This window comes from Rhincodon typus, chromosome 6 (assembly GCF_021869965.1).
Source record: "Rhincodon typus isolate 14 chromosome 6, sRhiTyp1.1, whole genome shotgun sequence".
NCBI lineage: Eukaryota > Metazoa > Chordata > Chondrichthyes > Orectolobiformes > Rhincodontidae > Rhincodon > Rhincodon typus.
Window position 1 is genome coordinate 55,521,109 of NC_063337.1, and position 14,807 is coordinate 55,535,915.

The window sequence follows — 14,807 nt, forward strand, 5'->3', positions numbered from 1 at the left end:
AGGCCCGAAACGTCAGCCTTTCTGCTCCTCTGATGCTGCTTGGCCTGCTGTGTTCATCCAGCTCTGCACCTTGTTATCTCAGCATCCTGGATGACTGATTGTATCAGACCTCTGTAAGGCTGTCCCTACTCAGTGAAAGCTTTCCAATTATTTCACTTGGAAGGTGTGTACAGAACCTCAATTTGAGCACCAGTGATGAGCACTACTTGAGTAAAGCATAAATGCTTAGATGTCTAATGGGATTAAAATGCTATTATGATTTTTAAAAAAAACACATTTAATGGGATAGGGCTGTTGCTGGCTTCTCCAGTATTATTACCTATTCCTAAATGAAATTGTGAAAGTGGTGGTGGGCCATGCCCTTTAATTGCTGCAGTCCATATAGTATAGATACTCCCATTGTGCTGTTAGTGAGGGAATCCAGGATTTTGAGCTAGTGACAGGGAAGGAACAGTGATATAGATGGTGTGTGTCTTTAGGGGAAGTTTGCAAGCGAGGGTGTCCCCATGTATCTACTGCCCTTGTCCTTGCGGTTAGCCAATGCCTCCGGTTTGAAAGTATAGTTGAAGAGCTGTGGTGAGTTACTGGAGTGTGTCATGTCTGTGATACACACTGTTGCCATTGTATCTGGTGAAAGGAATGAATTTTTGAAGGTGGAGGTTGAGGTGACAATGAAACAGGCTGCTTTGTCCTGGATGTTGTCAAATTTCTTGAGCATTATTGGAACTGCATTCATCCAGGTAAGCGGAGATGTTCCAACACACTCCCGACGTATGCCTTCAATACCTGCCATCACTTTGATGATCAAAAGTAGACTGGGGAGGCCAGGGAGTTGGAGTGGTTATTTGTCAAATTGGATTTGTCCTATGTTTTATGCACAAGACAATTTTCCACATTGTTGTGTAGATACCCATGTTTAAATGTACATGTCCACCCCAGTCCAACACCTCCCCATCATTTTTTAAACTGAACAATGGTGTTAGGGCCTGTAGCCTTTGCATTGTCAATGATTTCAGCTGATTTTTGACATCATATAGAATGAATCAAATCGGTTGAAGTATAGTATCTATGATGATGGGAACTTCAGAAGATTAAGCTGGATCAGTTACTTGGATCTTGTGGCTGCAAATGAATGCAAATGCTTCAGGCTTGTCTTTTGCATTGATGTGCTGGGTTCCCCCATCATTGAGGATGGGCATATTCATGGAGCCACTACCTCCAGTCAGTTGTTTAATTGCCAATAATTTGTGCATTCATTGTTTGAAATTGTTTTTTGTTTGACAGCTACAAAGAAGAAGTCTTTTGCCAGTATTCATGATGCAGTGAAAGCCAGTGATGTGAAGGAGCTTGAGCTGATGGTAAAAAATGGAGCCAGCATTAATGAAGTTGATCCCATTCACAAATTCACTCCATTGCAATGGGCAGTACACTCAGATAGTTTAGAGGTGAAGAGCTATTTCTGTGTGTAAAAATAAACGCAACTTGATAATTTCAGCAGATTGTGCATCCCAAATTTTGTCACTGAATTGTATGTAACAGCCAGCAGTTGAGTTTTCCAGTGTCAGTATTGACAGCTAAAGAGCTGTTGGATTGAGTGGATCAGTGTTTTATCATCATTGCCTCTCAGCCAGGATAAGCAGGATCGCAACCCTGGTCCCTCAGTTAAACCAGCCATGATGTACCTCCCTGCAATATGTTAGTGGTTTATGCGCTCATTATCAAATCTCTCCCTCCACATTTGATTTTACACTCCTCTCCTGCGAGCCAATCTATTAGCAACATATGAATTAGGGACAGAATTGTGTTATTTGAACTTTCAAGCCTGCTGTACTAATCAATAAGATCATAGCTGATTTGTTTGTGTTACAAATTCCACATTTTCAGATAACCCTGATTAACCCTGATTGTCCTGCCTAAGAAAAATCTATCTACCTCTGCTTTAAAAGTATTAAACAATGCTGCTCTCACTGTCTTCTGCGGCACTGCCTGCTGAAGTTGCACAACACACTTGGGGGAGGAAAAATTCCCCCTCTCTTTGTCCTAAAAGTGCGACCCATTACTTTAAAACAGTGTCCCTTTGATCTGGAGTCCCTCACAAGAGAAAACTACCTTTCCATTTCCACTTTGTCAAGACCATTCAGGATTTTGTACACTTCAGTCAAATCACCCTTCACTCTTCAAATCTTCAGCCTTTCCAATCTTTTTCTCATCTTTCCTCATTCATTCCAGGTGTAGGTCAAGTAAACCGCCACTGACCTGCTTTCAGTGCATTTACATCTTCCCTTGAATAAGGAAATGAAAACTGCACGCAGTATTTGAGATGTGATCTCCCTAATACCGTGTATAATCAAAACATTATAACCTCACTTTTATATTACGTTCCTCTTTTAATAAAAGATAATAACCTATCAGTCTTCCTGCTGTACTTGCTGTACCTGCATGCTAACTTTTCGTTACATCTGCCGTTTCTTTATTATTTATTATTAATTCCCCATTCTCACCAACACTTACTTTACTTATGAGACAAAAATAGAAATTGCTGGAAAAGGTCAGCAGGCCTGGTAGTATCTGTGGAGAGAGATCAGAATTGATGTTTCAGGTCAAGTGACCTTTCCTCTGAACTGGGAACAAGTCTGAGTCTAATTTTAGTCCCACTCTTCTCCCCTGTAAAATTCAGCCATATTATGATTGCTGCTACTTCAAGGTAACTTTGCTGTCAGGTCATTAACTAATCCTGTCACATGACCAAATATAATTTACCTGCTCCTTTGGTCAGTTATAGAATGTGCTGCTTTAAGAAACTGTCTCAAACATTCTATGAACTCCTACCTATGAACCCCAACCACCCTAGCAAAACGAGGCATATAAATAACAAGTGGGACAGAACACCGACGCTTCACCAGAGGCACACTGACGGTGTTACCTAGCAGGGTGATGAAACATCTGCAATCAAACACACTGGCTCGGCGAGCAAGTCTAAAACCTCAAAACCAGCTTAGATTAGGAGTTCTATTCCTCTGCCTTTACCTATATTCCTATTTTCCTTGAATGCTATACTGTCCTTGATTTTCTGGACCCAATCATTGTCAATCTTGCTGGTATATTCTTAGTATATTTGCTCTCTGTCCCTTCCTGCCCTTCTCTGATCTTCATTTTCCATATTAATATTTCACTGAATTAACTTGGCTCTATGCCTTGATTTGCTTGATTCTCCCTGCGTTCAGTTTAAAGTCCTCTTCCCTAGTGATGTGGCTTGCAAGAACACCAGTGCCAGCACGGTTCAGGTGTAGACCATCCCACCAGTGGTGCTTCCACCTTCCCCAGTATTGATGTCAGTGCCTCAAGGCTGAAACCCACTTCTTCTACATGAGTCTCTAAGCCATGCATTGACTTTTTAAATTTTATTTATATAATGCCAATTTGCACATGACTCCGGTAGCAATCCAGAGATTATTAGATTTGAGATTCCGCTTTTTAACTTAGCACCTAACTTCTCATAGTCCCTCAGCAGAACTTCTTTTTTCCTATGTTGTTGGTACCAGCCATCAGATCCTCCCCTTCCCGCTGCATGTTCTACTTCAGTCCAGAGCTGACATCCCAAACCCTAACACAGCAATCTGGACTCATGCTCTTTCGGAGAACAGTACCAATCCCTCATACTGTATTGCCCCCTACTACCACTGCATTTCTTTTTGCCTGCCCTCTTGAAAGGCTTTCTGTACCACAGTGCCATAGCCAGGTAGCTCACAAACCTTGCAACCTTCAATCTCTTTCAAACAAGCTGCAAAAAAGTCAAAGCTGTTGGACAATTGCAAAAAAACTCTTGCCTTCCTGCCTTCTAGACCCCCTAATCTGCTTAACTTGCAGTCACACTTTCCTGTCCCTGACAACTGACCAAATCAAAAGTGTTATCCTAAGGGGTATGACTGTCTCCTGGAGTAAAGCGTCCAGGAAAATTTACCTCTTTTTGTTTTATTTTCCTCTCCAGTCAACTGTTCTCCCTCTCTTTGAGCACACCACTCACCATACACCCAATTCCCGTCTCAACCAATCCTTGGCGCTGTGTTTCTGGCAGGACCTCTGGTCCCTTCCCCACCCTCCCGTTAAAAAAAACTGGGGGCAAACAATCGGAAACCAATTGCATGGCAGAGATTATAAAAGAAAATGTTTGCAAATCTCCAAGAGTAGAGATGTAAGAAAGATACCAGGCAGGCAGAAATAACTGAAGAGTCAGACCTAAACCCACAACATGGGATTAGAAACAGGGGTCACAGTCTAAGGATACAGATAGGCCATTTAGGACTAAGCTTAGAAGAAATTTTTTCTACCGAGAGTGGTGAGCCTATGGAAATCTCTGCCCCAGAAAGTGGATGAAGCCAAAACATCGAATGTTTTCAAGAATGAGTTAGATATACTTCTAAGGGCTAAGGGGATCAAAGAGTGTGAGGAGAAAACAGGAGCAGGGAACTGAGATGGATGATCAGCCATGATCATATTAAATGACAGAACAGAGGCAAAGGGCTAGATGGCCTAAGATAACAAGGTGTAGAACTGGAGGAACACAGCAAGCCAAGCAGCATCAGAGGAGCAGGAAAGCTGACATTTTGGATCTGGACCCAAGGGTCCAGATCCAAAATGTCAGCTTTCCTGCTCCTCTGATGCTGCCTGGTCTGCTGTGTTCATCCAGCTCTACACCTTGTTATCTCAGATTCTCCAGCATGGGCAGTTCCCACTATCTCTAAATGGCCTAATCCGGTTTTTATTTTATATGTAACATTATAAGAAATGTTTATTACCACTATTGTCAGCCTACAACATGCAATTAAACTGGAACCAAAGCTTAAGCTGCGCTTTACTTATTCTCATTCTCTGTGGTATCTCCTGTTTTCGCCGAATTTCTTAATAAATCACGTTAAAGTATGTAGGTAATTGCTAACTTTACATATGCCAACATGTGTACACCATGAGACTGAAGTGGATTGGTGATTATAGGGACAAGAATCAGTCATCTTATCTGTTAATTTTGAAAAAAAAAACTCTATCTTTAATATATGTTTGGGATATTCAAGGATCAACAATATTTTTAATTTCAGTTTTGCCAGTGGATTAATTGTTAAATGGTACAAATTTAAATAATCATGCAATTATTTATTATCAGCTTTAATATAAAATTTAAAATATGTTCTAATCTTATTTAATTTGAAAGAAGCAGATACTTACAGTTCAGTTTCAATGTTACAGTGCCTGCATTGGTTGCTTTGGCATGGTGCTGATCTGACAGATGTAACTTCCAGGGGCTGGACAGCAGCACATATTGCAGCCATCAGGGGTCACGATGCCTGTATGCAGGTAAATTAACTTTATTTTTGTGTTGTTCTGACCCAAAATAAATATTTTAATCAGTGTAAAATTTTTAAAAATTTAAGTTTCGTCTCAAGCATATAGTTTATACATTTTACTAACAAGCTGTAGTTTGGAGAGGAGAGGAGAGGATGATTGAATAGAACAGTGCTCTTTGCATCATAAATGTTATTTCAATCCAGTAAACTGGTTGAAATTCACATCTCTTCACCACCTCGAGTCTCTACATAATTTATCCTTAATTCTTGTCTGTAAAAGAAAATTGAATTTAAAAATACTTGGATGTAATGTTGAATTCTAAAATCTACAAGGATGTGAACCAAAAGGTAGAAAGTAAGATTACGAGATGCTCAACCAGCACAGACAATTGCCTCCTTTTGTGCCATAACTTCGAAATTTCTGTTTCACAATGAGAAGCATAGTGTAATGTCTTCATGTATTGGTCTACAGGCCCTGGTAACAAATGGTGCCAATTTAACAGCAAAGGATGATAGAGGCTGTACTCCATCACATTTGGCTGCTGCCCATGGACATTCCTACACACTTCAGACTATTCTTCGCAGTGGTGTGGTAAGAAACTGTTAGTTAGCTGTGAAAGTTGATTTTACTCAAAGTAAATTTCAGGGTCTTTAGGAAAGGGGAGATGGCCATTCGTGTGTTCAATGTAGAAAGCAAAATAGGCACTATAGATTATATAAACATTTAATTTTTTTAAAAAAGTTATTTAAAAATAACTACTGCTTATTTCAATAGCCAGCAAGATTTATTTGGTAACTTGAATTAATTACAAAAGTTTGAACACTGAGCAATGTGAAAATGATCTAGTTTCACTTTTTTTTCAGTTAATCGGGCTACGTGTCTACTAGCCTGTCCCTTGAGACTGAGGATGACTTTCTTCCACTTTGATATCATGGGTGCTGAGGTGACTTAGTAGTTCAATGTGGGATCCACACACCCTGCTGAAGTGGAAGTGTTTGATGCTTGAGTCGTTTTCATGTTCCTTCCTCTGTTTGTGCTTAGACTCCTTCTGGATCTGTCAGAGTTGCTCAAAAAGGTTGGATCCTTCACAGATGCTTCTTCTCCAGTTTGGGTGGTCTTGGGCTAGACCACAAGCCTTTTGGGATTTTGCATTTTTCAAAGGTTCTGAGGACAGCCTTGAAGCAATCCATCTGTCTTCCTGGTAACCATTTTCCATGTTGAAGGTTATTTTGGAAGTCTTGTGTCAAGCGTGCAAGGTATTGGCCTGCCAAGGTAGCTAACTAACACTGGGGTCGTTAGCCCAAGAGAAAACATTCTTATTCGAATGCCTATCCTATCTTTGGATTTGGAGAATTTTGTGGAGGCATCACTGATAATATTTCACAAGGTACATTGTCCACATAGCTGATGCATGCAAAAGGGCTAGTAGATCCTTGCATCATTTGCATGCAGCAGCTTGCAACAGAATTTGGGTCATCATTGTTTTTGATGCAGGTTCAACATGTTCCTGCTTGTTCTGTAAATTAGCTCCACACTAGTGCAGAATTTCATGCATATGGGTGCAGTGCTGTGACAAGGAAGATGGAAAAGAGCATTGATGTTATGCAGTCTTGCTTGACTCCATTTATATACGTATTGGGTTCATGCTGGATCTGTTGGTAAGGATCACTACTTGCATGTCGTTGTGCAGCTGGCGGAGGATGGTGGTGAATTTCTGCAGGGAACTGATTTTGAGGATGATCCATGGTCCCTCTCAAATGATAGCATCAAAGGCCTTTGAGGTCAAAGAAGTCCATATATAAATTTTGCTAAAGCTCTCTGCATTTTCCTTGCACTTGTCCTGTTCATTGCACTCACTGTTCCTCTTGATGGTGATATTGCCTCTCAGCTATGCAGTTGCTTGGAGAGTGTGCACATACCAATGCATCAACTGCTTGTTCTGGAAGTCACTGCTGTGCTCAAACCTGAGGTCTGGGAAAAATTAGAGGGAATGTAGCTTTTTTTAAAATTTCACTTATGGGGTGTGTGTGTGATTGGCTGGGCCAGCATTTATTGCTCATCCCTTTGTTGCCCTTGAGAAGGTGGTTGTGAGCTACCTTAATGAACCACTGCCATCCATGGGCTGTAGGTAGACCCACAATGTTGTTAAGGAAGGAGTTCCAGGATTTTTACCCAGAAACATTGAAGGAATGGTGGTATATTTCCAAGTCAGGATGGTGAGTGGCATGGAGAGGAACTTGTAGATGGTGGTGTTCCAAGGTATCTGCTGCTTAATGGATGGAATTCATGGGACTTCAAGAGGACCTCTTCAGTTTCCTCTTCTCGATGAGGATTTTTGCAATGATCTTCCCTTTGGCAGACAGCAGGGAAACAGCTCTTCTGCTGCTGGTGTTAGTGGGCAGGGCTGATGGAGATTGAAGAATGGATGAGATAATGGTCAGTCCAGCAGTCATCAGCTCCTGTCATGGCATGAGCGATGTGAACATCCTTACGCTTCCTCACTCAGACAATGACCGAGTCAACCAGGTGCCATGTCCAGGGTTAAGAGTGTTATTATGAGGTGTTTTATTTATTCCAACTCTGGAGTTGAAATCACGTAGAAAAATCAACTGCTTTCCCTTTTGGACATGGGACAGTCACTGATCAAAGCTGGAGCAGAAAGCCTCCTTAGCTTAATTTGTTGCTTCTAGAGTGGGGGCTATGCACTGATGGCATATGGTGTGCTATTTCTGGGTTAGGGTGAGCCAAAGGGTCACGAGGCAGTTTCTTCTCCCACACGGGCTTTCTGAGACAATCAACATTTTTTTTTGTAGCAAAACCAATCCCACAAAGCTGGTAGCCTTCCTCGGATATACTGTCCAGAAGAAGGTGTATTTGCCACCTTGCTTATTGAGCTGACCTTTTCCTTGCCTGCTGTGTCTCACTCAGGACAATGTTGGTGCTGTTATAGCACTGAAGTTTTCAAGTGTTACATGCACATGCAGTACGCCACATGCAGCTAGGATTGCTCATGAGAGAACTGATATGCAGATTCCAACTTTACTTTGAAGATGTAAAGCTGTCTGTGCACAGCGTCTTTTAACGTGAGATGGCTGTGGCTCACTAACTATCCATCTGTCTTGATGGAGCAAGACCTTTGCCCTCAGGTGGGAATAATTGAGACAGTTAGAGTCGAACTGCATGAATGGGGACTAAAATGAACATGTTGCCCCAATTACCCCATCCTTGGAGTCCAAGTCGTGATAGTTTGTGTGTCAATGTCAAAGCATAGCATGAGCATCATATTCATGGACCCTGTAATATCAGCAAAGAGACATTTCTGACACAGAACGAATCACCAGGCTCTAGGCCTCCCTCCCACCATTTTGTTAAGAACATAAGTACTAGGAGCAGGAGTAGGCCGTCTGGCCCTTGGAGCCTGCTCCGCCATTCAATAAGATCATGGCTGATCCTTTCGTGGACTCAGATCCACTTACCTGCGTTCTCACCGTATCCCTTAATTCCTTTATTGTTCAAAAAATATCTACTTTTTTTAAAAACGTTTACTGAAGTAGCATCAACTACTTCACTGGGCAAGGAATTCCATAGATTAACAACCCTCTGGGTGAAGAAAGTCCTTCTCAGTTCAGTCCTAAATCTGCTCCCTCTAATCTTGAGGCTATGCCCTCTTGTCCTAACTTCACCTGCCAGTGGAAACATCCTCTCTACTTCTATCTTATCTATTCCCTTCATAATTTTATATGTTTCTATAAGATCCCCCCTCAATCTTCTGAATTCCAATGAATATAATCCCAATCTACTCAGTCTCTCCTCGTAAGCCAACCCCCTCAACTCCAGAATCAACCTAGTGAACCTCCTTTGCACCCCCTCCAGTGCCAATACATCCTTTCTCAAGTAAGGAGACCAAAACTGCACACAGTACTCCAGGTGTGGCCTCACCAGCACCTTGTACAGCTGCAACATAACCTCTCTGCTTTTAATTTCAATCCCTTTAGCAATGAAGGACAAAATTCCTAATTACTTGTTGTACCTGCAGACCTACCTTCTGTGATTCGTGCACAAGGACACCCAGGTCCTTCTGCATAGCAGCATGCTGCAACTTTTTACCATTCAAGTAATAATCCTTTTTACTATTACTCCTACCAAAATGTATGACTTCACATTTATTTACATTGTATTCCATCTGCCAGACCTTTGCCCACTCACTCAATGTGGTTGGATCTGTTTTTCTACTCGCTGTATCTCATTTGGTCAATCACCTAAGTGTTTCCTTGTGATGTCATTCTTTGAGTTGGCATCCTGATGGCAGTGGCAGTGCCTGCTGCATTCCCCTATCTCCCACTGTGTTTCCATCACCACTGTGCTGCCTTAATCCCAGTTGTTCAGTCTTTCCTGCTGATCCCCCCACCCTTGCGTTCTCACCACCTCTGTACTGCTTTTATCACCACTCCTGGTGTCATCTTTCCCATTGGTAAGGAAGCTTTTAAGTAATTATTAAGTGATACCCAGTTTGGGTTTCGCCAGGGCCACTCAGTTCCTGACCTCATTACAGCCTTGGTTCAAATATGGATAAAAGAGCTGAATTCCAGAGGTGAAGTGAGAGTGACAGCCCTTGATATCAAGCTGCATTCGACTGAGTGTGGCATCGAGGAGCCCTAGCAAAGCTGGAATCAATGGGTATCGGGGGCAAACTCTCTGGTGGTTGGAGTCATACCTGACACATAGGAAGATGGTCGAGGTCAATCACCTCAGCTCCAGAGTTCCTCAGGATAGTGTCCTAGGCCCAACCATCTTCAGCTGCTTCATCAATGAGACTCCCTCCATCATAAGGTCAGAGGTCAGGATGTTCGCTGATGATTGCACAATGTTCAGCACCATTTGCGACTCCTCAGATACTGAAGCAGTCCATGTTCACATGCAACAAGATCTGGACAATATCCAGGCTTGGGCTGACAAGTAGCAAGTGACATTCGCGCCACACAAATGCCAGGCTATGACCACCACCAATAAGAATCAATCTAACCACTGCCCCATGACATTCAATGATGTTACCATCACTGAATCCTCCACTATCAACATCCTGGGGGTTACCATTGACCAGAAACTCAACTGGACTCACCTCATTAACAGAGTGGCTACAAGAACAGGCCAGAAGCTGGGAATACTGCGGCGAGTAACTCATCTCCTGACTCCTCAAAGCCTGTCCACCGTCTACAAGGCACAAGTCAGGAGTGCGATGGAATATTCCCCACTTGCCTGGATGAATGCAGCCCCAACAACACTCAAGAAGCTTGACACCATCCAGGACAAAGCAACCTGCTTGACTGGCACTACATCCACAAGCATTCACTCCCTCCACCACTGGTGCTCAGTAGCAGCAGTGTGTACTATCTACAAGATGCACTGCAGAAATTCATCAAAGATCCTCAGACAACACCTTCCAAACCCACGACCACTTCCATCTAGAAGGACAAGGGCAGCAGATATATGGGAACACCACCACCTCCAAGTTCCCCTCCAAGTCACTCACCATCCTGGCTTGGAAATATATCGCCGTTCCTTCACTGTCACTGGGTCAAAATCCTGGAATTCCCTCCCTAATAGCACTGTGGGTCAACCCCCAGCAGGAGGAATGCAGCGGTTCAAGAGGGCAGCTCACCACCACCTTCTCGAGGGCAACTAGGGATGGACAAGAAATGCTGGCCAGCCAGCGACGCCCACAACCCACAAGAAATGAACAGAAAAAAAAATAAGGTTGATTTTATTCACCGCAAATTTTGTGGTCTCTGGGAAAAAGATAGTCATCGTGTATTCAATCTAGAAAGCAAAATAGACACCCATAGATTTTAATAAATTTTGAAAATAACATCTGGTTATTTTGTTGGCTAGTGAAGTTTTCTTTATAAATTGATTTCATTAATTTTGAACACAACAATTGTGGAAATGATTACCTAATTTCATTTTTTTCAGGGCTGCAATGATATGCTGAGTCAAAACACACACCACATTTGCTGAAATTTGTCCCTGAGACATAATTTTCCTGTTTGTTTTGCTCCCCAGGACACAAATTCAACAGATAAAACTGGTTGGAGGGGTCTCCATTATGCTGCTTTTCATGGCAGGCTGGGTTGCTTGCAGCTTCTCGTCAGATGGGGAGCGGATGTAAGTGAAGTGGACCGTGATGGCAATTTACCAGGTACTGTAAACTCGTGGGTATCCAAAGTGTCAAATCCTACTTGGTGAGGTTTTGGTGAAAAAAGTTCTTTCATATCTGCCATTCAGGTAGTATTACTGTTCTGTAAATAGATTATGAGCCAGCAACTAGATGTATTGAAGTCCACTAAATGTGTCTCCTGTTCAAATGCATTTTACAGTAAAGTATCTTTTGTCCTTTTGTTCTTATAAGCATATATTTTGTTTTACAAACGTTTAGATTAAACTATTTACTGTTGTTGGTATAGCTCTGCTCATGAGGTGGCCTGGTGTTTGGCTGAGTCAGGGGTCTGAGTGAGGCATTCTGCGATTTGATTTAGGTGATAATATTACAGCAGTTTGTGAATACGAGGATTGGCCCCTTGGTTTGTGATCCCACTGTGAACTTGGGAATTGGTCTGAGTCACACAGAACACTGAGAATGGTTGTGTGATTTCAAGGCAGTGTCTAAAGAATTACCGGCTTTGATCAGCTCATGTTCTACAGATGCTTCAATGACAACAGTGTACCAAAGAAAAGGTACACTTCAGGAATTCTCTGTGGTTCCTTCAATCACACCTAAAGCTAGGGGAAGGATAAGACCAGTTGATGCGTGGGAACCCTGATCCCTATAAGTGTGAAGTTTATAAAATAATGAAGTCAGAAATCACATGACACCAGTTTATAGTCCAACAGGTTTATTTGAAATCGCAAGCTTTTGGAGCGCTACTCCTTCGTCAGGTGAACCTTCACTTCAGCGCAGCAAAAGCTTGTGATTTCAAATAAACCTGTTGGACTGCAGCCTAGTGTCGTCTAACTTCTGACTTTGTCCACTCCAGTCCAACACTGGCACATCCACATTATAAAATAATGAGAGGCACAGATAGAGTTAATTGTAGTTGTTTTTTCCCCTAGGATGGGGTATTTCAAGACTAGGGGACGCATTTTTAAGGTGAGAGGAGGGAGATTTAAAAAAAACATGAGGGGCAAATTTTTTACACAGAGGGTGGATTGTGTGTGGAATGAACTTGCAGAGGAAGTGGTGGATGCGTGTACAATTGCAATGTTTAAAAGACATTTGGATAAGTACATGAATAGGAAAGGTTTGGAGGGATATGGGGCAGGAGCATGCAGGTGGGACTAGTTCAGTTTGAGATTATGGTTGGCATGGACTGGTTGGACCGTAAGGTCTGTTTCCATGCTGTATGACTCTATGACTCTTCAATCACATATCCCCATGACCTGGAGCCATATTACTGTTCCCTCTCTGTCACTAAGTCAAAATCCTGCACTCACTTTCTAACAGCGCTTTGGGTGTACCTACATCATGTGGACTACTGTGGTTTAAGAATATGGCTCATTGGTACCTTCCCTTGGGCATTTGGGGATGAATAGCAAATGCTGGCATTGCCAGAGACATGAAAGAGTAAAGATAAAGAAGGCAGGTTGCTGACTTAGGAAAGGTGGACAAAATGCTTGGTGGCTTTACCAAGGAACCAAACTAGAAATTGTCTCTTCTGTATGCGCTGAGGGAATATGACTGCGGAAAAGGGAACTTGTATATGTGATGGGCCCACAGCAGCTGGGAGATTTTTGTGAAATCCGGTGGAGCACTAATTTGAAACAACAATGGATTTTGCATAAACAGGTTGTTGCCTGAAGCAGGCAGGAGCCAGAGCTGATCTGCTAATGAACCTGAATTCCAATGATGGCACCCACATAGTTCATTTAAGATTCTGCAGCAGCTTTGCTGTCCCCTAATAAGTTTTGCTTACTCTCCAACATGTCTTTGCTGAACAACATTTACTGCTTGTTGCTCGGTGTCTCAAATCTAAAGTCACTATCATGTTCTCAGCCCTTGCCATCTATATAACTTCCTCCAGCCTGACAATCAAAAAATTCTTACACCACCAGAGCCTGAGTTTTCCAACTGTTTGGTCTAGTCTTTTGTACTGTTCCCTCACTCTTAGCAGTGATGCTACAATGGCACCACATTCTGGGGACGTGTCAGCTGGCAATATTAGAATCTCTGAGTCAGAGAATTGTGGGTCAAAGACTGCTCTTGGGACTTGAGTACAAAATCTAGGCTAATGCTCTAATGCAGTGCTGCAAGAGTGCTGCATTGTCAGAGACCCTGTTTTTTAGATGACAAATTGAATCACTGGACCCAAAATGATAACTCAGCTTTATCTCCTCAGATGCTGCCAGACCTGCTGTAAACAGTAACGGTCTGTTTTTAATCTAGCTGAGTGCATGGATTGGGTGCAGTTAGAAATTTCTGAGTGCATGGAAAGCCAGATTTAGCCAGCCAATTACCAGGTTTTGGGGAGGTGGGACAAATGATGGGTAGCCAGCCCATTCCTACAGGGATTGTTGGGGACATTTTAAATATATCAATGAGGTTGGCATCCTCTGATTTAACTTGCTTCAGCAATTTTTCCTGTAGGTGACAGTGGGCAACCTGACAATTGAAGCAAGAGGAGTGTAAGTATATTGCCCTCAAGCAATGTTGTAAATAAGGACAGAAGTGTCCCCAACTTCTCCACATTAGATAATGCCCCCCTCCCAGTCTGAAGGTTCATTCAGATTCTTCTCCTACAGTACTGGTCAGGGATCTAATTTACCAGATCTAAGAGCTTACTCTGGGGTTGTCACTACTTGGCTGGAAGCCAAGCCTATCAGTGAGGCTGATCCCTGGGAAGGGAATGCTTCAAAGGCAAGATGTGCACAATGTGGATAAAGACCTCTAAAACCCTGACTGTGTGTCAGTTTGTCATCCAACTTTGAAGGCACCTATCCTTGTATAATCTCCGTGCACTTGCACTTTTCAACAGGTTTCACTGCATGTGGAACAGTGGCAAGACCTTGTCCAATTTGAGTTGTTTTGTATAATAAATATAGCTGTCCTGTTAAAATACTGTTTAGTGAATGACATTGCGTACTATTGACAGTTTGGTTATGGCATATTTGAGTTGTAATACAGGAAGTAATATTGTCTACTTCTAATGTGTCTTGTTATTCTTTTAATGATAGTTCATCTTGCAGCAATGGAAGGACACTTGCATTGCTTTAAGTTTCTTGTCTGCCATGGAGACAGCATGACCCAGATACTGGGAGCCAGGAATGATCAAGGTGAAACCCCGAAGGATCTTGCAAAGAGATTCTACAAGGATGACATCGTGCAGTACATTGTAGCTGTGGAACATGAACGGGATCATCCAGTTGATCAAGAAAGTAAGCAGGACAAGATGATGCTTTCACTTTTAGTGCCACAG

The 14,807-nt window shown here is 42.4% G+C and overlaps 1 protein-coding gene across 3 annotated transcripts in view; it reads left to right on the forward strand.

Annotated features, from left to right (window-relative positions):
• The window catches only part of LOC109932256 (ankyrin repeat domain-containing protein 42), a 38,407-nt gene that overhangs the window by 6,345 nt on the left and 17,255 nt on the right, over positions 1-14,807 (forward strand). For 2 of the 3 annotated variants that reach the window (XM_020531488.2, XM_048597549.1), the window contains exons 2-6: positions 1,285-1,445; positions 5,242-5,349; positions 5,812-5,931; positions 11,401-11,536; positions 14,566-14,766. In XM_020531488.2, coding sequence (XP_020387077.1) covers positions 1,285-1,445; positions 5,242-5,349; positions 5,812-5,931; positions 11,401-11,536; positions 14,566-14,766 — 726 coding nt within the window. The remainder of the gene's footprint in view (positions 1-1,284; positions 1,446-5,241; positions 5,350-5,811; positions 5,932-11,400; positions 11,537-14,565; positions 14,767-14,807) is intronic. The other variant, XM_020531489.2, reaches the window with a different exon arrangement.